We start from the raw sequence: 23,813 nt of genomic DNA, 5'->3' as shown, positions 1-23,813 counted from the left end.
TTGGCTTCCCTATGATTATTTTTAAGAAAAGGGACCCATTTCTATTATTTGCATTTTAAAAAGAGAGAAATATATAGGCAGTTTTTTAAAAAAAATTACGGCAGCAATTTCTGCAGGCAGCTTTATCAGAATGGAATGGAATTTTGTCATCAGAAAGCTAGTTTGGTATAGTGGCTCAAGCGCTGGATAGATTTAGATAGTGGGAAACCCCAGTTTAGATAGTGGGAAAGCCCCACAAATCTTGCTTGATGATCTTGAAGAAGAAGAGAAGTTTGGATTTGATATCCTGCTTTATCACTACCCGAAGGAGTCTCAAAGCGGCTAACATTTTCCTTTCCCTTCCTCCCCCACAACAAACACCCTGTGAGGTGAGTGGGGCTGAGAGACTTCAGAGAAGTGTGACTAGCCCAAGGTGACCGAGCAGCTGCATGTGGAGGAGCGGAGACGCAAACCCGGTTCCCCAGATTACGAGTCTACCGCTCTTAACCACTACACCACACTGGCTCTCACACTTGACATTCTGGGGGACTGGTTGCTATCCTTAACCTACATCACATGGTGACTGTAAAGATAAAAAGAGGTGGGAATGGGGGAAGCATGGATGGCACCCTAAGTTCCTTGGTGGAAGGTCAGGATAAAAGTAGATAATAATGTCAGCATTCAGCACCTTGCTTTATCTGCACCTTACAGTTATATTTACTTATTTGCAGCTGAAAGTCAAGGTCTCCACAGAAGTTGGCATTTCAAATGTGGATCTCTTCACTGTGGATAAAGACCAGAGTATTGCACCAAAAACTACCAGGTAAAATGCCAGTAATTCAGAAGGGCAGGACTTTGAATCCAGGCTCTTTGCTAACCTTTTTTCATGGCAAGGGTTTTTGTTTGGTTGGTTGGTTGGTTGTTTTTTTAGGTAGCTAGTGTTTGTGATAAGCACAAATGCCTATATACTAAAAATGGTTAGAATTTTATCACATTCCAAGACAGTAGTCATGTAAAATCTGGGGGTGCCCGATTGCCATCGCTGACTTTGGCTACATTCACATGATACATTTAAAGCAGTATTGGCATTCCATCATTCCAGTCCTGACCCAACCCAAACCATTCAGTCTCCACCCATCCATCTTCACCCCAACCTTTCTGAACATGCTGGGGGAAATGGTCATCTTTCAGTGGTGTGCTTGAGTCTCTTTCCTTCCCTCCTTGGAAAATCTGGTCAGTTCCCAAGATTTGCAAAAGCAAATACCCCTGAAATTGACACTGTATGGTTAGTCTAGAGGTGGGCAATTAGCAACCTGTACATAGGCACTCCATCTTCCTTTCTAGCAGATTTGGGGGGCAGCATAACCAGCTCCAAACAAACAGCTTTCTTATCATGTCTCACTCATTTACTGGAAGGGTAACATTCTGGTCTGAGATTTGTCAGGCTCTCTCACCTGTCAGTATGCTGCAACTGGTACAAGTTCCTCAGCGACACTTCGTTATTTTATTTTATTTTTTTCCTTTTCAGGATCACGTACCCAGCCAAAGCCAAAGGATCCTTCACTGCTGACAGCCATCAGAATTTTGCCTTGTCCTTCCAGCTGGTCGATGTGAACACTGGAGCAGAACTCATCCCCCACCAGGTTAGCTGGTCCACACAGCTACCTTGTTGTGCGTGCTTGCTACCCATAGAGATCACTTTGTCAAGGCAGCCCTTTGGAAGGGGTTTTTCCGAGGCTGGTTCATTCTGAATTAGATGGTGACAGAAAAGTTTGAGGGGAAATTCCGCAAACTTGCCATAAACAGTTTTGAAGTAGGGGATGCAATTTATTAGGGTGAGATGCAATTTATTAGGGGGAGATTGCAGTATTCTAGAGCAGCAGAGGGGGGCTGGATTCAGTCAGCAAGCCAGATCCTTTGAGATACAGTTCTCCACTTAAAAACATACCAACATGTGTACAAAGAATGCATATTCTGCGTGCATAAAATGCATATTCTAGTGTAAAATGCATTGGAGTTTTACAAAAAGTCACTCTGTGCTTTCTTATGGTAGAAAACATGGCACAACTAGAGATCCACTAAAAACATTCTGGGAAGTATCCTGTGGTGGGGATCTTTGCTTCCAGCTGGAATCAGGTCCTAAATTCCTCTCTGGAAAAGTGGGTGTCATGTGACAATATACAGCCTTCTAATTACATTATGATAGTAAAGGTGCAGAATGTAAAACAGAAAGAGGTGGTCAACTTTCCTCCCCTGAGCCCTGCATAATCTGCAACGGCTTCTTTAGCGGTGTTTCCGGCGATGGGCAGTCATTTGGAAAGTTCATTCCAAGCTCTGAAAGAGGTGAGGTGGTGCCCAAAGCCTTATGATGGATGTTAGGAGATGAATGCTAGCACGAGTTTAAAATCGCCTCTTCCTCTTCAGACCTTTGTGCGACTTCACAATCAAAAGACTGGGCAGGAGGTGGTGTTTGTTGCAGAACCAGACAGCAAAAACATCTACAAGTTTGAACTGGACACTTCAGAGAGAAAGACGGAGTTTGATTCCGCCTCTGGAACCTACACCCTGTACTTGATCATTGGGGATGCTACTTTGGAAAACCCAATCCTCTGGAATGTGGTATGTTGCTCCATTTGCACTGTGCCCTTCCTTTGGTTTTAGTGTTTTGCAGAGAGAAGTAGCTGCAATGATTGGCAGATGGATCGCCATATCAGGTGTAATTTCAAGGAACCAGCTTGTCTCAGACACAAATAAAACAGATTGCTGCATGCTTTTTCTGCATATAAAGAGCCGGCAAATAGAAATTGATACCATTCCCCTGTCGGGATATAGTGTGCTTAACAAGCTACCTCAAATAGTGTAGTGATGTAACTTGAGGTGTCTCTGCCATATGCATCACTATATTTCATCCCCCAAAGCTAATCACAGTTCTCTGCTCAGAGTTGCTAATGGAAGTTACTACTGGTCTATTCTAAGCCTTGAGCCCGTCCTTTATTTCTTTTGCACGCAGAAAACAAAGGTGTTTTCCCTTGCTTTAACTTGCTTGGATGCAGAAGAGAATTTTTTTTAAAAAAATACAATGAGGTAACTTCATTTATGTTAATGTATTTTGACTGTGTACCCCAGGCTTCCTCAACCTCGGCCCTCCAGATGTTTTGAGACTATAATTCCCATCATCCCTGACCACTGGTCCTGCTAGCTAGGTATCATGGTAGGCCAAAAACATCTGGAGGGCCAAGGGTGAGGAAGCCTGGTGTACCCAGTAACCACTTGGTTACCTCATCTGTCTTGACCCTTTTAAAAAATCACAATGTTATGATATTCCCTGTTGTAAAGTTGTTGAAGAGTTACTCCTTCTGGCCTTGAAAGTTGGTCTGGTGCAAATCCTTATCATGAAACTGCATCTGGCCAGATCCAACACTCTCAGGTTAAATTCTGTTGAGAAAGGTTGCCACCTTCAATGTGAACTGGAAAACTGTAATGTTTTAACTTTATGCAGAACTTCCTGTTTCCTTTGGTCTTATCTGCATACACAAAATAGAATAGCTTCCAAGCCTGTATGAGAATTTCTCTCTTTAAATTTGCCCTTACCTATTAACAGAATGAATACACATTGAATGTTTTTACTTGTGTAGTTTTAACAAGTATATGAATGTAACCAGGTGGGTTGGGTTTGGCGAACTCTTAATTCAATCTCATTGTTTATGGAAGAACTATTTTAATCTACAGTGGTACCTCGGGTTACATACGCTTCAGGTTACAGACTCTGCTAACCCAGAAATAGTACCTCGGGTTAAGAACTTTGCTTCAGGATGAGAACAGAAATCGTGTGGCGGCGGCGCAGCAGCAGCGGGAGGCCCCATTAGCTAAAGCGGTGCTTCAGGTTAAGAACAGTTTCAGGTTAAGAACAGACCTCCGGAACGAATTATGTACATAACCAGAGGTACCACTGTACTTAGAATGTGAAGGAAAGTTCTTTTTTGCAAATTAAGCTATGTTAGTATTATATGTTCTCCACGAGGTGTAAATCTTCATCTAGTAATTCCACTTATATATGCGCATATAATATTCACTTCAGGCTGATGTTGTCATCAAGTTCCCAGAAGAAGATGCTCCAGCCACAGTCCAGTCAAAGAGTCTTTTCACTCCCAAGCCGGAGATACAGGTACATCTGTTAGGAGCCAGGTGATAAGTTGGCTGTATTTCTCTATCTAGGATGGGGAACCTGTGGCCCTTCAGATATTGTTGGACTCCCAAGTCCCATCACCCCCAGCCAGTATGGCCAGTGAGCAGGGATGATGGATATTATAGTCCAGCAACATCTGGAGGGTCACAGGTGACCCATCACTGCTCTACTTATATGTTTTGTTTTTAGCTACAGTGGTGCCCCGCAAGACGAATGCCTCGCAAGACGGAAAACCAGCAAGACGAAAGGGTTTTCCGCTTTCAGAGGTGCTTCACAGGACGAATTTCCCTATGGGCTTACTTCGCAAGACAAAAATGTCTTGCGATTCTTGAGGGTTTTTTTCGCTCCCCAACCCCTTTTTCTAAAGCACTAAGCTGCTAATAGCCTTTTAGCAGGTAATCCGCTAATGGGCTTGCTTCGCAAGACGAAAAAACCGCAAGACGAAGAGACTCGCGGAACGGATTCTTTTCGTCTTGCGAGGCACCACTGTATTTCAGCAGTTGTTTTAAAAGTCCTCTGGCCTTAGAGGAATCTGCCCTTTTAAATGTTGTGTTTATAGAACTTGGTTTACATGCTGAGTCAGCATAATTGTCCTGTCTGTCTGTCTTCTTGTCCTCCCTCCTGCCTCAGGTGTTAACACATGTCTGAACCACTGAGGCACTTCCCACTTGCTTTAAACTTGCATTCTTCTCTGCCATTTTATCAAAAAATGTCTTGCACACTCATCTCCTGGACAGCCTGCCAAACCAGCATTGGGAAGTGTGTTAGGATGATGTCTAGTAGGTCCCTGTCAGAAGATGGCACACAAAGGAGAGAGCCACCTCAATTGGAAGAGAGGCTCTTATGTCACTCAGCAGACTATAGAAGCCCCAGCCTCAATGTGTAGATTCCAGAATGTATCATTTTGATGCGGGTGGATATCGTGGTTCCAGAGTTATCCTTCTTACACATTTTATCCATGAACTCCTCTTTATAGCACCTGTTCAGAGAACCTGAGAAGAGGCCTCCCACCGTGGTGTCCAACACATTCACAGCCATGATACTCTCCCCACTGCTTTTGCTCTTTATTCTGGTAAGTTTCTCATATCCAGACCAATGTATAGCCTTCAGACAACTGATACCACCTTCTCAGCTTCTGTGCAATAGAGTAGTGCAACTCTATGGCAAGATATTCAAGGGGCAGTGCTAGCATTTTTTGCAGTGTGGCCTAGTGCTCGCTGTCCAGTAACACTGCAAACTCAGCCTTGCCCAATCTGGTGCCCTCCAGATTATTTGGGCTACAGCTCCCATCACACTCAGCAAGCATGGCCAGTAGTCAGGAGTGACAGGCTGTGTAGTGATCTGCAGAGCATCAGGTTGTATATCTAAATCCCCACCTTACATATCTACAGTAAATCTATCCCCCTTATATAGCTCTGTTGGAATCATAGAATTGTGGTGTTGGAAAGGGACCCTGAGGTTCATCTAGCTAAATCTCTACACTCCCAAATTTCTGCCTCCATATGGGAGACCCCAGACTTACGTGGCGATCAATTAGACGTTTGAATGCTGGGCCACATATCTTAAACAAATTCTATTTTCTGAGTGAAATTGAAAAATCTAATGTGTTGGAGGGTGAGCATTTGCACACACGCTTTATAATTTGAAGCATTTCTGAAGGTCAATTTTGTTTCGGAAAAGGTCGGTATGATCTGGATTTGGTTGTCCTCAGGGCTTTTTGTCTAAAGTATGTTCTGTACCTTTTCAGTGGATAAAGATCGGAGCCAACATTTCCAACTTCAGCTTTGCTCCAAGCACCATTATCTTTCACCTGGGTCATGCAAGTAAGTGCCAGAGAAATTCCTCCCTATTTATCCTTTTCCACGTAGGCTTTGCAGGCAGGAGCCTGATGACAAAGTGCCTCACAACCTATTAGCGATAATGGGCATAATAGCGCTTCATTCCTCCCCCCCCCCTTCCTCCAATCTTTCAGAAACACGTGTCACCCATCATTTTTAACAGCTGTCATTAGACTGGGCTTCTCTTGCTTCCATTTAGATGCATTTGATAGCACAGCGCGTTCAGAGTTTTCATTTCAGTTGTTTATCCTTTGGTCTGCCCACAATTCTGGCAAGAGAGGCTTGAGGGATGCCTCCTTATATCCCTTTATTTAAAACATTAAGTTAGCTTTATGCTCCTTGTTCAGTGCCAAAGCTTAGGTTCTCTGCAGCCAATTTCTAGCATTGCTTATTTGCCTAAAGAGGACAGTTGCCTCTTTGCAACTTATTTCGGAGAACATTGCTTTGCCTTTACAGGACATGGCTTTGGCACCTGATACACAAACACACACACACAAATATGAACCTACTCTTTTCTCTTTACTATAATTTGTTTTAAACTGGTTTTAATACTATATTTTAAAATTGTTGTAACCCACGCTTGAGACCTTATGGTGAAAGGTGAGTAATTAATAAATAAAGAAACATGTATTTGTAATTCCTGGTGTTCCTGAGAGGCATACTGTCCTTTAAAATCCTGGGGAAACTCCTTTTAACATTCTACATCACTTCATATTTTTCTGGTGAAATGAAAAAGCAGTGCCACTATTTTAGAAATTCTGGGTTGGATTCATTCTGTTAGTGGTAGCTCATGCAAGGGCTTCTGCTACTGCAACAGGGCTCCCCCACCCCCCACCCGATTGCCTCAGGGTGGGGTCAGAAGAACCCTCCAGAGGGAGGAGAAGGGGGGTTGTTCTGTCTGAACTACATGCGCTTGTGGAATAATTGCCATAGTGCTGTGTTGAATTCCTCCTGGTCAGTCAGTGGGTGCTAGTCAACTAATTATTACTCAAGAGTAAAACCAATTGAAATTAATGAACATGACTTTAAGTTAGGTCCATTAATTTCAATATGTCTACGCATCAGATGTAGCAAGTTTCATTATAGCATCTGATTCATTTTTTCTAGTCTAGAGTTCTCGGTTCTTCCATATCCGTGCAGGGATGTTGGTTCCCTGTCTACCCTGAGAAGCATAGAGGGTTGTTTAGACAGCTTGCGATATTGGTTTGGGGTCTTAGCACTTTTCTCAGTATTTAAGCTTATTATTGTCTTCCTTTCCAAGGGTCCAGACATGTGACAGGAATACCCAGTCACTGGGAATTAATATGCAGTTATCGTGTGCTGCCCATTGCTGTGGATTTTTATTATGTACCTCCTTTTCAAATTCAGTCTCACCCACTATGCCTTGCCTTTTCCTAGCAATGTTGGGGCTCATGTACGTGTACTGGACTCAACTCAACATGTTTCAGACCCTGAAGTATCTGGCTATCCTGGGAAGCCTCACTTTCCTAGCAGGCAACAGAATGTTGGCTCATAAAGCAGTTAAAAGGTAAGGCGACCAGAACCTGTCCCCTTGAAGAGAGCTTGGCTGAGTAGAAGACCAATCATTTAAATGTGGGGTGTTAGGAAGAAGTCCAGAGCTGAACATCTAGCTGACATTCTTAAGTGGTAGAATATGGGTAGAGATGCCTATCTGCCATACTGGCTTGTGATGTCAGTAATTAATGGAGGGCCACAGAGTAGCCACCTCTGACTTAGGATATCCTAATGTTGTATAAATGAACCAGGAATTGCTACCTTGTCTTATAAGCATTTATTATGGAGACTGAGAGAAATGCAGAAGGGGACCTTTCTGCACTGCAGGCATGGAGTCGGCTAGAAACTGCTTCTCAGCCTGGTAAGCCATTTTGGGTGTTTCCACTTCAACATGTCGGCTTGGCCTCCATGTGGCCATCAAATGTTGTCAGGGATGGTGCAGAGGGAAACCATTCAGTCGAGACCAATCAGCACAGCAAAGCTGACACAGACAAAAGAGCTTGCAAATGTAGTTTCAGTTGGCTTCCTGTGGTGGCGAAGGTAGTAAAAAAGTAAAAGCAGGCCTAAGTTTCTGTTTTGTTTCTTGCAGGACTTCTAGTAGCTCGAAAGTATAATCAAAATGCTTTGGGCATGTTTTGATGGTGCATCAAGTTTGCAATTCCTTTCTTTATTAAAAACTTAAAATAGTTATTTAGCTGTCAACACAGATAAAAGAATTCAGTTTATCCTCAAATGTCTAATAAAAGTCCATGCAGTAAAACTGCTATCTACATGGCTTTGCCCAGGCCAGCGTCACCTGAACCCATGTCTGGTGGCAAGAAGGGTGGCAGTCCTCGATGCTCACCCATATCTCAGTAGAGTTTCTGGAAGGCCTGGTTTTGCTGCCTGCATGCTTCTCTTTTCTCTGTGTTGTCTGTTCCTTGAGCAACGTTGCTGTCCTTGCCTTTACTGTCCTCTCTGAACCTTTTCCCCATCTCTCCTTTTGGCAGGATCGCTGCAGAACAGAGCAGTAGGTTGGCAAAGTATAGAACGCTGCGGTAAAAGGGGGTTGTGCTAGTGACCAGCTCTTCCTAGAAGTAAGGGTCCTTGGATGTTGCCTGTTGCCCAGCCATACTAGCTGCTTCCATTTCATGCTCGTCAGCTGCCTCTCCCTGAGCCAACATAACCTCACCTGAAACCTCTTTCCACCCACCTTGTATGCCTTTGAACCTGGCAAAGGGCACATTTTTTAAATTAAGTTTCATTTACAAGTTATCATCTCACCATTCAGATTCCTCCTTGATACCTTGGTTGTGTTCCAAGCCTGCGTAAATGTCTTAATGGCCATCTTACACAAGCATCCTTGCTTAGTAAGGCTCTTTACCATTTTTAAAAAAGTTTTAATTTCAACCTCTGCTTGTTAATTAATCAGTTAAAAATTAAATAATTGCTCGAAATTCAATGTTTTGTTTATATCCTGCTTTCCTTGCATTAATGGACTGAGGAGGCTCACGTGGTCTACTGAATTGCAGATCTGGCTTAAACTGCCTTTTTAGTATCATACCTGTGTGTTGCATCAATAGCTAGGTCCAGCAGCACAGGATTTCACCTAAAAGTCTGCAGAACAGTCATCCTTGATTCCACCACACACACACACACCCCGCACAACTGCCCAGTATCCCACATATTGTTTCTCCTTCTACATTTCCAGTCAGGCATATACCATATTTATTTTATTATTTCATTTAAATTTCATGTATTTATATTCCACCTTTCTTCCATCCTGGAGCCCAGGGGGATGTACATGTGGTTCCCAGGCAGTCTCCCATCAGGATGGCTGTGGCTCCATCTGGTACTTTGCAGAAGTAAAGAATAGTCATATTTATTTAGATTGCACACCTGTGGCTTTGAACAGTTGAGACACTTGGAAGCTTGAGTCTCAATTGACCACAAAGTCTCACAAACCCAATATTGTTTTCATGTGGTGGATAAGTCCCATCTCTGCCCTGAGATACTATGTGAAATTGGGTGGGCTGGCACACTATTTGATTTTTTTCCCCCTCTGCATGTGTGTAACACTTTCATTTCTCATATTTTATCCATTCATTCTGTCTGGTCTGGGAAAAGGAACTTGGAGAGCCTTCTAAGCATATAATAGCTTAGAAGCTGAAAGCTAGGTGCCAAAATACTCACGCTCTTTGCTTAAAAAAACCCCTTCTCATTCTGTAATCAGAATAAGTTGTACCAGTTAGGTAAATGTAAAAAATTTTGCTGCTCAGATTTGTTTTTGAAAGAATATGGTATGTTGGCTGGAGGCAGATCAGATAGAAATGAAAATGGGTTATAGAACAGAGTGTGAGAACTGTACAGGGCAGTGAAACTTCGAGTACTGAAAGCTGTCTTATAGGTTTTCCATGTTTTGACCAGCCAACTGCCCACATATTTCAAAGTTTTTTTTTTTTTTAAATAGCAATGAGGGCTAGAAAGGTTTTTCTTTGAGAATGAAAGATGGTTTTTTCAAAATGCCAAATTCAGCACCGCTTCTCAGATTCTGTGGTGATACGGTGCCAACATGGATGAAATATTTTGAAGCCAATCTAAATTGTGGATATAAAACTTAGGAATGTACAGGCCATTTATTCTCCTTTGCTTTATAATGTAAGCAAACATTCTTGTAAATTCTGGGTTTTGCTCCTAAGTCCACATACTGAAAGCACAGATGCTTAAGAAGTTGTTTCACAGAAGTTGTCCCTTCTTAAATTTTCAGGAACGTATGGGCCCAAATATGCTACGTGGCCTTAGCTACAATCCTCCATGTATATATTTTGGGGAGGGGTGATGATAATCTCTTGTATTACAAAATTAGGGTTACTGTTACCATTCTGTTGAATATACTGAAAGCAGCACCCTTCACTTGCAAAAGGAAAGATATGAAGCTACCAGGAGAGAAGTATCCCAATCTTACTGAATATCTAAGAAACCGTGTTGCTTTCAGTATTATGCTCTGGGCCATAGCTAAAAGCAGATATTTGCATGGGTGTTTTTTCTTGCCAGCAACATTTTAATGCATCAGAAATGCATCTATATGTGTGTTATTCCTATTTCCGTTGTCCAGGGGCATTGCATGTTGGATTTCAGAATTTAGAGCCTTGCTATCTTAGTAACCCATCACCCTCATCCTTTAGATGCAGGTGTTCTTTATGTACTTTATACTATACTGCTTGGGGCTCAGAAAGATAATGGTCAGTTCATATTGATCAGTAAAAACCAGTTTTTGCCTTTTTTTGTCCTAATAGTTGTTTTAATAACTCAATATTGGCTGCCATTCTGTGCACACTTAGTTGGAATACCCATTAAATACAGTAGAAGCTGACATCTGAGTAAGCATCTGTAGACTGGGCTATAACAATTTACATGTTTTACCATAAACACCATTTTAGTGCATGTTTTGTGCAATCTTCAAGCTTTTGGCCATCCCTGAATCATAATTTTCATTACGATGCTCAATTTATATATTCACTGTGCCAAAAAAGGAGGGCATCTACTTAATACATGGAACTGTTATTCTGCATCTGCATTTTTAATTTTGCAAGTTTTCTGTGTGTCCTTCCAGAACTCACTGATGCAAGAAGAAAGAAAAACTTGGAAGAAATCCAGTTTGAGCTCCAGAGGGAAGGAGCCAAAGAAGAGTTTAAAATACGGAAAAGAATTGCCTCTAATAAGGAAAAGAATTTTGTTGGATGATTTTGTTTTGTTTTGTTTTTTTAAGAAAAAAAATCCCCACATTTTGTATTTAACTGACTGTTTAAATGATTTGAGTTATGGCATAAACACCTGCCTGTCACTAACGATTTTAGAAATTGTCAGGCTCCAAGAATTTGTTTTCCTATTGTCTCCTTTATTGAATAAAGAGGATGAGACAAAATGAACTGTAAATTTGTGAGGGGTTTGCCGATGTGCAGCCTGGCTTATGACTTGTATCTGTACAGGCCACTTGGTTGTTTGGACTCTCCCCACCCACACACCCTCCCCAAGCCACTGGCTGAAATGTGTCCTTTTGAACTCTGATAATGCCTTTTGCTTGCCTGTATGGAGAATAGAGAGTTCTGTGCAAAGGTAAAATACACATTTGTTGCTCCACCTACCACTGATGCACAGCCCTCAGGTTCAAAAAGTTTCCCAGTCCCTGCCCTATTAGATCTGGGCACACTTTTTGTGCGTATTTGAAAGAATTCTCCGGATAGCAGCCCTGGCCTTTGCAGTAGTAATGGCAATCTAGATGAAAGTGCTTTTTCTACTTCTTACCACTTTCCTTGCATTTGTGTGCCTTTTTGGTCTCCTAAGCCTTTCCTCCCTGATCATTTCTGCTGGTGCAGTGAATTTCCCTTATATTCCAAGGTTTGGCTTTCTGCATTTTCAGAATTATTTTGTTGCACTTCCAACATTGTTTTGGCTGTAGTCATTTGGTTGGTTGATGTTCCCTTTATTTCTAGCAGCAGCACATAGTGCAGGGTAAAAGCTGTCCATGGTCCTGAAATCAGAAGTCAGTCATATGCTTTCCAGTGAACCCCAAGGTCAGTTCCCAATTAATTCATTGGCAGAGGCCCCCATGGCTAATATTTGATACCACACAACTCTGTGCCTTTATGCAGTAATTCTGTATAAGGAAAAAAAGAGTTTGGATATATATATGATTGCAATACATCAGGGGCATTTATTTTCAAACTGAAGTGAGGCTACATATTCAACAGTCAAACTGTAGTAAGCACAGGGAACAGAAGTCCCTCACACTTTGTTTTCCTGATGGCATTCTGGACAGTATTGGTGCACATAGTAATATGTCTGTTTCTTTGTACTGCTTCAGAAGCAGAAAGAAGAGCAGGGTGCTCCAGGAGTGGCACTGACCAGAATGAAGCAGGACAAAGCTTATTTACAGTTCCATTAACTTGGTTAGGACACTGACAAAATCTTCCAAGTGGTCATCATTGATATCTTGAGACCTGAGGTGGGGAAATATAAATAAAACAACTTAATGTAATGTAAACCATTTTGTTTACAGCGGGACAGGATTACGCCATAGGAGCATACAAAGCTCTCAGACTCCCTGCCCATCTTGACCATTATTGACTGGTAACATGTCCTTCCAGGCTTTTGACAGAGTTCTTTTCCATCACTTGCTACCTGATCTTTTGGGCCTAGGAGCTCCTGTTCTTTGGGCATGCAAAGCTCTTGTTCTCCCACTCTCCCTACAACCTCATGAACTCAAGGGAATCTGCATACTAACCTTTGATTCTGCAACATGGCTCCCAAGAAATTCCTCAGTACCATCTGCTGGTGATAGCGACTGCCCATCAGGATGCTGTCAGACTGCCTCCGGGTCATGAATTCGTGTTCCTCATCCCCCAGGTTGCCTTCCCTGTAATCAGCACGATGTAGATTAGTGGAAGGTCTTGAAGCCCCTGCTTAGTTATGAACTTCAGATTGACCATGAACAAGTTGTTTGACCTGTCTTCAATAACATGTGATTGCCTCATATACACCCACCCAACATAGAGAAAGGGTGAGAACACAACTGAAAAATCAGCTGAAAGATTGGCTGTGATTTAGAATGATTTAAAAGTGCTTTAAGCAAGAAAGAAGGAACCCATGACCATCTGCATACGGTTGGATTCCAACCCCCATCACCCCAGCCAGCATGACCAGTGGTCATGGTTGATGGGAGGTGTAGTGCAGCAACATCTAGAAGGCCACAGGTTTTCTGCCCCTGCTTTAAAGTGTAATAAGTGTAGCAATATCTTCCTCTAATGCAGGAATGGGGATCTTGTAGCCCTCCAGACATAGCTAAACTGCAACTTCCATCATCCCTGATCACTGGTCATGCTGATTTGCAGGGCCAGCCCAACCATAAGGCAAGAAAAGGCGACTGCCTCAGGTGGCAGGATCCACAGGAGCTTCCAAGGCATATATTGCCTGCCAGTGCTTCTAATAGCAACAACAGTGGCATGCTCCCTTGTTGACCGGATCTCAATGCTGTCTCTACAGTGGCCTCTTGGTAAATCAGAGGTGCTGCTGGTTTCCCCTCACCCTTGTTCCCAATATAGATCTTCACTCACCCCTTCTTCCCTGATGGGGGTGCCATTTTGTGGTTCACCTCAGGTGCCAAAATGTCTTGGGCTGGCTCTGCTTATTTGGATAGATGGGGCTTGGACTCCAGCAACAGCTGAAAGGCCACTTGCACTACTGGCTTGTGAAGGAATAATACACTCGGGTCCCGCTATGCAAATGCTCATTATAAGAAAAGGAATTAGTACCCAAACCTCACTATACACACTGAATATTAAGCTATCCAAACAGCTGGACCTGTGTGTAGTACTGTAAACAAATAAGCAGCCTCAAACAAGCCTTGCTTTTGTGTTTTGCTAGTCGTCAGCAGCTGTTTCGCCAAAAACTTAGGTGGGTAGGAGGGAGGGAGATGGGAAAAATTAAAGCATTTTTCCCCCCTTGTTTCTTTGCCGTTTGGAATGTTTCAGAGTTTTCCTGGGTTTTTTCATCATTTTGGGGCCAAATTTCCATTGTCAAGAACACATCAGAAATTTTCCCATAGGAATCAATGGAAATTGCCAACTCATTATACAAGCACTCACATAATGAACAATTTCCTGAGAAGGCATTGTGTTCAGTTAGTGGGACCCGTGTGTACTTTCCAATTAATATCTTTGGGACATACTGGGAATTTACTATCTCTGCAGGAGGCAAATCAAGAATAAAAGCTGTTAGCAATTGGCACTGAATGTTCGTGTGTGTTAATAATCACTCGGAGGACTTTCGTCTTAAGTTCTATACCTATGCTATTGGCTATACTGCCAGATTTTTGTAAATGTACAGGAAATTCCCTCCAGTGCAGGGCTGAATGTGGCTCAAAATATAATGGGCGTATTACTATAAGAATGAATCTGCCTTGTTGTTACCAATTGTGTTTCTAGGACATGTCTAGGCAGGAGCTTTTCAATCACAGGTTCTGTGCCTAATCGAAACACACAGAGCTTGCACCCTATGCCTTATATGTAGCAGACTGCTACAACTAAAGTAATATGTAATGAAGTTCCACTTACCCAAGTCTTTTCCCAACGATGCCTTGCAATAACTTCTGGGCTGACATCTTACCCCGAACTTTGCGGTAACTATCAGTAAATATAGCATCTGCATGGCGCTGCATCCTAACAAAACACAGACATTGTGTTTATCTGTGCCTGCCTGGGACAACATGCAAATTACGGGTTTCTCCCTTTACTTGGATGGAGAGAGCAGTCTCACATACATCGTCCCTGAGAACAGGAAGCTTCTCACGCTATTAAAGTGGATTAAGAACTACTCCTGTTGGAGCTACGTGCTTCTTGGCACTGGCAGATTGCTTGAAGGAACTGGGGGTGCAGCACAAAGTGTACTGTGTGTGAGAGTGAGAAACAGCACATAGGTTCTGAATGAGGGCACAGATTTACTGGTTGCAGCTCCCACTCTTTGACATGGCACAGGCCACATAATACTCTTTCTGCATTTGTAAGAAATCAATCTTTTAGTGTGGCATCGCACAAAATTTGGAAGTACTTTCCTATAGACATCAGGCTGGTGCCTTGGCTGTACTATTTCATGCCTGCAAAAAATGGTTTTGTTTAGCCAAGTCTATCCAAACATGCACAATATTGACACGTATTTTAATTGGGTTTTTAGCTTATTGATTTCAAAGTGGTTTTTAGGTTTTAAATTGTTTTTAACTTCATTGGTTTATTCTTTTTGTAAACAGCTTTGAGGGGTGTGTTTGTTTACAATCAAGATGTATATAAATTTTATGAACTAAATAAACAGGACAGGTTCTTTTCCCTGAGCAGTCCATCCACTGACCTATATCACCCTCCTGAGTGCTGAGGTTAGGCAAATTTATTTTGTAGAGCATTCATGTCCAGAGACAATATACCAGTATATACCATTTTCTAGAAAGCAACAGCGTGGGAAAGTTGTCATATTCATGTCCTGCTTGTGAGCTTGCCAGAAGCTGAGTGGCCACTGCCTGAAATGGGATGCTTGACTAGATGGGCCTTTTCATTTCGGGAGGGGTCTTATATTCTAATTTGCCACTTTTGACTACTGGACGTGGGGTGCTGATATACCCACCTTTTCTCAGCAGGGTCAGTGAGGAAATTCTCCTCCTCCTGCTCCTCTACTGAGAGGTTGTGGCTTTGCACAGGACCACTTTCTTGCAGTTGAAAGCTCACTGCCTTGCCAGAAATGGGGAGTGGACTATATCTGAAACACATCAAGAGAAAGCAGAAGTAATGCTGGGAAAAAAAACCAAACTGCAATACGCATGTTTCTGATGGCATGGTATATGGAGACGAGAATTGGCAGACAATGTTGGAAGAAGCAAAAAACAACAACCCAGCTATGCATCTTGTTGCACCAGGCAAAGACATTTCTCCTGATATACAAGCTGGTAAGACTTGTGATACAAATGAAGGCAGCAGTTAAATTGTGGACTGCTGGGCTAGATGAACAAAGACAGCTAGCTCCCTGTGTTCTTAAATGTTTGTAGGGTAGCATATGTATAGCCCTAATCACAGGGAAAAAACCTCTGTTTCAGGAATTATATTGGTGGTGTAAGAGAAAACCCAGGCCTTTTTGGAAAATGCAGCGACCACCAAATTCTGATGGCCTGTAATCTTTGAGAAAGATGGATAATAGATTTGTTACGAGCTGCTTTTCAACTATTCTTCACCTGCCCTTTTAGATAGATAGGGCCACTAACTGTGAATGACAAAGGTCAAGTCAAACCCTATGTTTTCGATAGGCAGGAAGGTGAGAGAGAAGATGCCCACCTGAGTGCTGGGTAGAGAGGAGACGAGAGGGAACACATGATGAAATGGAGGAAGAGAAGGAGAACAGCCCTGTCCAGCATTCTTCACTCTTCTGGGGCAATCTGCAAAGATATAGAGGGAGGGGGAGAGAGAGAGAGAACACTTGGCTTCATTAGAGTAGCATAACTAGCCTCATGGCAGAATTTTAGTCATAGCCGCTATGAAGTCATTTCCCCCCCCTGGTAAATCAAGTGGGATTAGTGCTTTAGGCTATGTACTCACAAAATCTTAAAAGCATGTTATTTCCCTCAAAGAATGCTGGGCACCATAGTTTGTCCCTCACAGAGTTACTATTCCAAGCAACCCTTAACAAATAACAGTGCCCAAAATTCTGTGAAGGGGGGAAATGTGCTCTAAATGTGTTTTAAAGTTACTGTGTGTGTATGCAGCCTTAGTTTGGAGTAAATGACCTAAAGGACAGTTGCTGAGCACCGATATTCAGTCTTCCAACCCTTGTGTGACGAAGGGAAAGCCCCATTGTGGAGCCTCTTGTAGCCTCTTATAGTCAAATACAAGTTCCAAAAGGATGCCTGTTTCAGAAATATGTTGATACAAATCGGACCTGCAACAGGATGCCGCTGTATTGACCCTACTACAATCAGTGTGGGAACCGAGTATGCTCAGTCCCCCTGAATTGTTTTGCGAGGTTTCACTGCTTTAGGCTCGTGCCCCCCGCCCCCCCAAAAATGTTTTATATTTCTGCAAACTTGGCTGATACCTCCCTTTTGTAAATGGTGGTGGTACATAAGCACTTACAGCCAGAACATAAGAAATAGAGGGAGTTGCTACCACACAAACACAAAAGCATACAGAGCTATTATTTCTCAGTATAGCTGAAAAGCTGCAGACAAGCCGCAGCCTCAAGCTGGATCTCTTGCCTACTGTTCTGGAACTGCCATCACTTCAACTGAGCTAGCTTTCAATAGTAGAGAGGAATAGAAAGGGCAAGAGAGTCCGTTTTCAAAATGACTCTTTGCGCCTTTGATCTACAACCCTGTGTAGTCTGGAAACATCCAGCTCGGATGCTTCCAATAGATAAGTGACTCAGGGGAAACAGCCTCACACAAGAAAACCATTGTGAGCATTTCAGGGGATGTAACATTTAGATTTTCAGGGCTGTATGGCTGAACTCTTAATAGACTTCTGTTTCTTTCCATTCCAGTTACAGTATTTCCGTTCATCGACATTCCCTGTTCAAAAATTATGGTCACATTAATCTTTCTGTGAATGGGTTGGGAGCACCTAATTTTGTACCGGTGAACTTAAGATGGCAGGACCCAATCTGTGCATAAAGTGCCATGAAAACTCTGCTAAGTTTTCAGAAGTAGCAGTAGAAACAGTAACACTTTTATTCATCACCATTACTCATCTGTTGGAGCGCAAGGTTTGAGTCTAAGCATCCTGATGTTTCAGAAGGTAAAATAAAGGATTTCAATCTCTCTCTCCCTAAGTGAATGGGGCTGAGTTGACAGCCCAACAAGATGTCATTTGAGAAACCGAAGATGCTATGGTAGCTTAAATCCTCTTTCAAAACAAACGTCTTTAATCCCGAAACACAAATTTATTCCTGTTCATTTGTTAGCATTTCTGGAATTGGTGTAAGCCCTAGCTGAATCTAGTTGTAGAGATAATGACGAAATGGTAGGCAGAGGCAGACAACTGCTGTTGACAATGGCATGGATTTTACTAAATCAGTATGGTAAGCAATGCAAGCATTGTGGGATTAGGATATGTAAGGCATTCCTTTAGCCTTGTAGTATTTTCAGGGTTAAAAAAAATAATGCTGTGCATGTTAGATGAAGACTGCAGTCCTAGACATACTTTCTTGCCAGGAAATCTATTTGAAATCAGTGGAGTTTGCTTCTGAGTAAACTTTGGCTAAGACCTGGCACACACCATCATAACACTTCATACACAAAATAGCTGCCTAAGAATGAAATAAATTCCAAAGCCATAGTTTAAAACATTTTTTTTTAAAGTTTAGCTGCCACATTTTTGCCTACATTTCAAAAGTTTACCCTATTGAAAGTTTTTTGCAGTAAAATGCCATCTCCTCTTGTGCCTTCAATCTCTAATAAACCAGACATCTCTGCAACTCACTTTTCTTTTTGTCCATAAGCAAATGGGTAGCTAGAACAATATTACTTACCCACTTACTTTCCAGAGACAAAGAATTACAACTAAAATGTAAATGGCAGCTTTAAACAGCAGGGTTCTTTTCTTCCTTTTTTACCAGCACTTAATAAATTCCAGCTCATATCCAGAGTACCTGTCTAGTATACGTCCAGATTGCTTTTGCAAATCTTCTGAAATATCCTAGAATTATTTGTGTAGTTGGAGTCCAGTTATGAATATTTAACTCTGTAATTTACAACCCAATCCTATGCATGTTTGCTTTAAAAAACATGCTGTTGAGTACAGTGAGATTTGTTCCTAAGAATGCATGCGCAAGACTGCAATCTTTTTTTTTAATAATATTTTTTTTATTTTAAACAATCAGTAAACAGACAATACAAACAAACAAATACACAAAAGAAAATAAGCCCAACACATACAAACATTTAAAAATACAATATACAAGAAAAAATAAAAAAGAACAAAAAAAGTTAAAAGCAATCATTGTGTCTTTACATTATTTAACATTAACCTGGGTCTGCGACTTCCCCAAACCTTCCCACTCTATATTCTAGTTCTTATGGTCTAACAGTAAATTCTTTCCCTCTGTCATATCTTCAGTTCAAATTACCTTGATTATCTTACCATTGTTACATTTTATGTCTTAAAGCATTGGTCTTTCTTAATCATTAAAATTTTTATGCTAATATTCTTTTAAATTCAATCTGATATCCTCACACGTTCTTTATCTCGCAAGACTGCAATCTTAATCAATATACAAAGCATCCTGCAGACAGGAATAGTTAATTCACTTTTCCACCATGAAGCATCTATTAATTAACAAACAAAGTGTTAACTTACAGCTCCCTTCAGGAAAATGGTCCTCTCAAATCTGCAACCTTGTTCTTGGCCTTCTTGCTTGCCTGACAATACTTCCGATTCTTGCTCTGTCCCAGGAAATAGAGAAAATCCTATCCAGCTTTTTCTAACCAGAGTGGCGAGTCTCTAGCTGTTGTGGGTATTGCCGCACTCTCTTTTATATATTCACTCCCTCATCAAACCTGCAAGCTTCTGAACGTCAGAGAATCAATTACCTTCCAGTCACTCAAACAGCTGTGTTTAGCATCTTAACTGGGCTTACTAAAAGACAAATTTGCTTTATTAGATAAGCTTTGCATTTCTTTAAAATGGACATTTCAATCTGAATGTCAGCTAGGGTGACTGTTGACAGGTCACCCAAAGAAAGAAAAAGGAGGGTGCAGATTTGCATAAAAAGCACAAATTCGGAAATAATTACTGTACTTTAAAGAGAAAAAAACAATGTGGTGGGAAAGACTTCAAATTGAAGAGGACTGCCTTCTCTAAAGTAGGACACATGGCCACCTTAAGATCAACAATGAGCAAGGGTTAACCATTAATATTACTTCCTGTCTCTCTTGTTAAAAGATTCATGAAATATTCTTTTCTTCTCTTTATCAGCATTGCTATCTTCTTACTCATTTTTCACATTTATATATCATATTTTCCTCCCTGGATCTCAAGGTGCTATACAGAGTTCTTCCCCCCCCCCAAAAAAAAATTCTCTTCTCAACAACCCTGTGAGGTAGGTCAGACTGAGAGATAGTAACTGGCCCAAGGTCACCCACTTTATTGCTGAGTGGGAATTTGAACCCTGGTCTCCTAGGTCATAGTTCAACACACAACCTGTTACACCACACTGGTTCTCCTTTATTTATTTATCCCCCCCCCCCCCCCGGTTGCCTTTGTCGCTCCTACCTGCTGGCATTAGCTGAGTATTTTACACTTTGGTCCTTTGCAAACACCAGCAGCCTTATGCCAGGCAAATAATGCATCTAAAGTTCCTCACTGGGGACAAACCCACAGACAAAACAAAGCTCATGCTCAATAGGTCATACTTAAGAACCAGCAAGGTTTCAACACTGCCAGGCAACCCAATCCATGTCTTCAGGAGGTTGCAATCAAATGTGCTGGTTTGCACCATGTTGAGACAGTGCCCAGCAAGCACCATAGTAACAAATGAGATTGCTTACACTATTGAGTTGCAGCAAAATGTTCAGATCTCCATTCAGATCTGAAGGAGCATCTCCATCCCCGTTGTTCTACCCGGACACTGAGGTCCAGCGCCAAGGGCCTTCTAGCGGTTCCCTCACTGCGAGAAGCCAAGTTACAGGGAACCAGGCAGAGGGCCTTCTTGGTAGTGGCACCTGCCCTGTGGAACGCCCTCCCACCAGATGTCAAAGAGAACAACAACTACCAGACTTTTAGAAGACATCTGAAGGCAGCCCTCTTTAGGGAAGCTTTTAATGTTTGATGCATTACTGTATTTTAATATTTTGTTGGAAGCCGCCCAGAGTGGCTGGTGAAGCCCAGCCAGATGGGCGGGGTATAAATAATAAATTATTATTATTATTATTATTATTAGACCTGCCTCAGAGCTTTTCGTGTTTATACTAACTGCTTACATCAACCCAAGCCAGTGCATGGCTTAGTGTTGGTAGCATGTGATTCAATCAGAATCCAATCATGCCTTTCAGTGTTCGCTCTTTGTCCCATGTTGCAGCCTAAACTTATGTGAATTGTTCCATTATACTACTATCTGCACCTGGCTTAGCCGTTTGACCAGCCTTCCCCAACCTGGTGCTCTCCAAATGTTTTGGGCTAGAACTCCCATCATCTTTGACTATTGGCCATGCTGCCTAGGGTTGATGTGAATTGTAGCCCAAAACATCTGGAATGCACTAGGTTGAGAGAGGCTGTTAGACCTCGGTTGCTAGAGCTACCTCAGTTTACACCACGAACAGCATTTCACCCAGGGGGCTAAGCAGACAGCAAAACATCAACCAGCCAGTAACAAAGAACAGAATCCAGGAAAACACCTTGTAATCTTCAGATATTGATTTTTTCTTAGACTTGATGCCTTCATTCTCCTGCATTTTTTTTTAAATGCTTTAAAGAGTTTTTTAAAAAATAAAAATCCTGTGAGCTCCTCTTGCACCTATACACTCCAATAAGCCAATCTGAACATAAAATGCTGGTCGATAATACTTTGCTTCAATCCAGAAGGCTAGCAATATTTTCAGCTCCTCACTTCTTATCTCCAAGCAGCAGCTACAACGAAATCCCCAAATCTCTTCTCAGCTGGAGTTTCCCCCGTCTTCAGCATTCATTCCACATTATCATCTAGGATCCTAGCTTATGCTATTAAAGACTCTTATCATTTATTGTGGTCCTCCTTAACATGGGCAAATAGATTAAAATGGAAATCATATACTCCACAATGTACACATGGTTAAAATATAGACCTTCATGATTTTTACAAGAATGAATTAGGATACATCCAAAACATTCAATTTATTGTAATAGGTTTTAATGAAGAAACTTGCATTTGTTTTTCTTTTTATCTTTTGAACCACTCTGAGATCATCAGAAAAATGGCAGTATATAAATTTAATATAACAACAACAATTTCTGAATCCTGATTTTACCCTCTACAACCCTTTGTGCATGGTAATAAGATAGGAAATTCATTGAATGTTGAATGTGTTATTAAGGTTTGTTTGTTTGTTTGTTTGTTTGTTTGTTTGTTTTCCTATCCTTAGGTCATTTAACTAACTGATTGGCCCTTTGTGTGTGTTTATGAAATTCTTCTGAAGATATGAAATTCAATAAATGTTGAGTGTTTAGTTTTGTTGTTGTTGTTTTGTCCTAGCCTTATGTCATTGCGTATCCCACTGACCACTTTCATTGGTGATTCCATTCCAATGGAGATAATCTGCAAATTTTGGTGGTCATAGCAGCCAGCCTCTGTCAGCATTAGTAAAAGTCGGGTAGTCAGAGACACACCTGATTTCCGCTTAAATCCAAGGCTGTGGCTATGGGAGAATCAAGACCAGGCTTCTTCAACCTCAGCCCTCCAGATGTTTTGAGACTACAATTCCCATCATTCCTGACCACTGGTCCTGCTAGCTAGGGATCATGGGAGTTGTAGGCCAAAAACATCTGGAGGGCCGAGGTTGAGGAAGCTTGATCAAGACCCTCTTGGGGTGTTATTGCTGTGAAACTCTCCATCACAGATTCAGGTTGTATATATGTGTAAATAAACCAGTATATCATCAAGACACCACAGTCTCTGCTGTGCCTCATTCCAAATGAAACACAGACTGTGGGTAAGTGCCTGGAACCCTGGGAATCTTGCACCGCTCAGAGACTGGGATGGCATGCAACAATTTTGTTTAAGCAGCTCCTGGCTGCTTCCCCTAGCCATTGGCACTACTGGAACTGGCCCTTTAATGTTTTCTGTACTGCTTTTGGCCCAAACCCATATACTCTATATACTCATATACCCACTCCACTGTTTGTCCTTTTCCTCAGTTTTATCAATCCAATTAGTAAACATGTGTTTTTGCACACACAAAAGGAAATTGCAATTAACATTTAAAAGTTCATCACCCACATCCTGCCTCTTGGAGGAGGTGGGGGGGAACTATAAGTGAAGTAGAGGATGAAAAAGTTGGAACTTTTATTTTGAAATGACTCTCCTAATTGGGGGGGGGGAGGGATAGCAGCATATGAGTTCTCCTTTCAATAAGGTTTGTGGAACAAAGAGCTGGTCTTAAGCTGCTTTCTAGTTTGAAACAATATCTAAAATTGTCTTTCTCTTGCTCACTTCAAAGCTCAATGGGGTCTGCTGGAAAAAAGGAAATGCAAACATGGTCAGCTGAAGGCATTTTGCAAAAAACAATTCTTGGTGTTTGTGTTTTGAGTGGTGTGGAGAGAGCTTGGAGTATGGAAAGTGAAGGGAAGCAAAGTGGGTTAAAGTGAGCATAAAATGGCAGCTGGGGTGGAATTGGTGCTAATTGATACCATTAGCTGGATGGAACAGGTCTAGGATATTACTAGGCTTAATCACAACCATCCTAGACTTCAGCTTGCTGTGAATTCACTGATCCTCAAATACTCCCCCACATTTAAACTATTTGAAGACATATCTCAGTATGCTACACTTGCATGGTGTTTTTAAGAGTGAATGATACCAATTCAGGATAAAATGTCTAGTATGGAAGCAGATTGGATTAGCCTGAGTGAGGATGACACACTCAACTCTTACTCAGTACAGTGGTACCTCGGGTTAAAAACTTTATTCATTCCGGAGGTCCGTTCTTAACCTGAAACTGTTCTTAACCTGAAGCACTACTTTAGCTAATGGGGCCTCCTGCTGCTGCCATGCCGCCAGAGCCCCATTTCTGTTCTTATCCTGAAGCAAAGTTCTTA

The 23,813-nt window shown here is 41.8% G+C and overlaps 2 protein-coding genes across 7 annotated transcripts in view; one reads left to right on the top strand and one right to left on the bottom strand.

The window, feature by feature from the left end:
* RPN2 (ribophorin II) overlaps positions 1-11,422 on the top strand; it is a 29,361-nt gene extending 17,939 nt beyond the window's left edge. Inside the window, exons 10-18 of one of the 2 annotated variants that reach the window (XM_083446897.1) lie at positions 711-802; positions 1,508-1,622; positions 2,404-2,598; positions 4,058-4,144; positions 5,142-5,237; positions 5,913-5,988; positions 7,402-7,531; positions 8,508-8,594; positions 11,111-11,422. In XM_083446897.1, the coding sequence (XP_083303023.1) occupies positions 711-802; positions 1,508-1,622; positions 2,404-2,598; positions 4,058-4,144; positions 5,142-5,237; positions 5,913-5,988; positions 7,402-7,531; positions 8,508-8,559 (843 nt within the window). In that variant the 3' untranslated portion in view covers positions 8,560-8,594; positions 11,111-11,422. The remainder of the gene's footprint in view (positions 1-710; positions 803-1,507; positions 1,623-2,403; positions 2,599-4,057; positions 4,145-5,141; positions 5,238-5,912; positions 5,989-7,401; positions 7,532-8,507; positions 8,595-11,110) is intronic. The other variant, XM_083446898.1, reaches the window with a different exon arrangement.
* Positions 11,423-12,186: 764 nt separating this feature from the next.
* The window catches only part of GHRH (growth hormone releasing hormone), a 30,886-nt gene continuing 19,259 nt past the window's right edge, over positions 12,187-23,813 (bottom strand). For 2 of the 5 annotated variants that reach the window (XM_083447148.1, XM_083447147.1), the window contains exons 2-6: positions 16,368-16,468; positions 15,667-15,798; positions 14,610-14,714; positions 12,782-12,913; positions 12,187-12,497 (exon numbers count right to left, since the gene is read on the bottom strand). In XM_083447148.1, the coding sequence (XP_083303274.1) occupies positions 12,428-12,497; positions 12,782-12,913; positions 14,610-14,714; positions 15,667-15,798; positions 16,368-16,447 (519 nt within the window). In that variant the 5' untranslated portion in view covers positions 16,448-16,468 and the 3' untranslated portion in view covers positions 12,187-12,427. Of the gene's footprint in view, positions 12,498-12,781; positions 12,914-14,609; positions 14,715-15,666; positions 15,799-16,367; positions 16,469-19,382; positions 23,649-23,813 lie in introns of all 5 variants that reach the window. The other 3 variants (XM_083447145.1, XM_083447146.1, XM_083447144.1) reach the window with 3 other exon arrangements.

The sequence above is a fragment of the Podarcis tiliguerta genome (genome assembly GCF_965153285.1).
Source record: "Podarcis tiliguerta genome assembly, chromosome: 6".
Taxonomy (NCBI): domain Eukaryota; kingdom Metazoa; phylum Chordata; class Lepidosauria; order Squamata; family Lacertidae; genus Podarcis; species Podarcis tiliguerta.
This window is presented reverse-complemented; position numbering and strand designations above follow the sequence as displayed.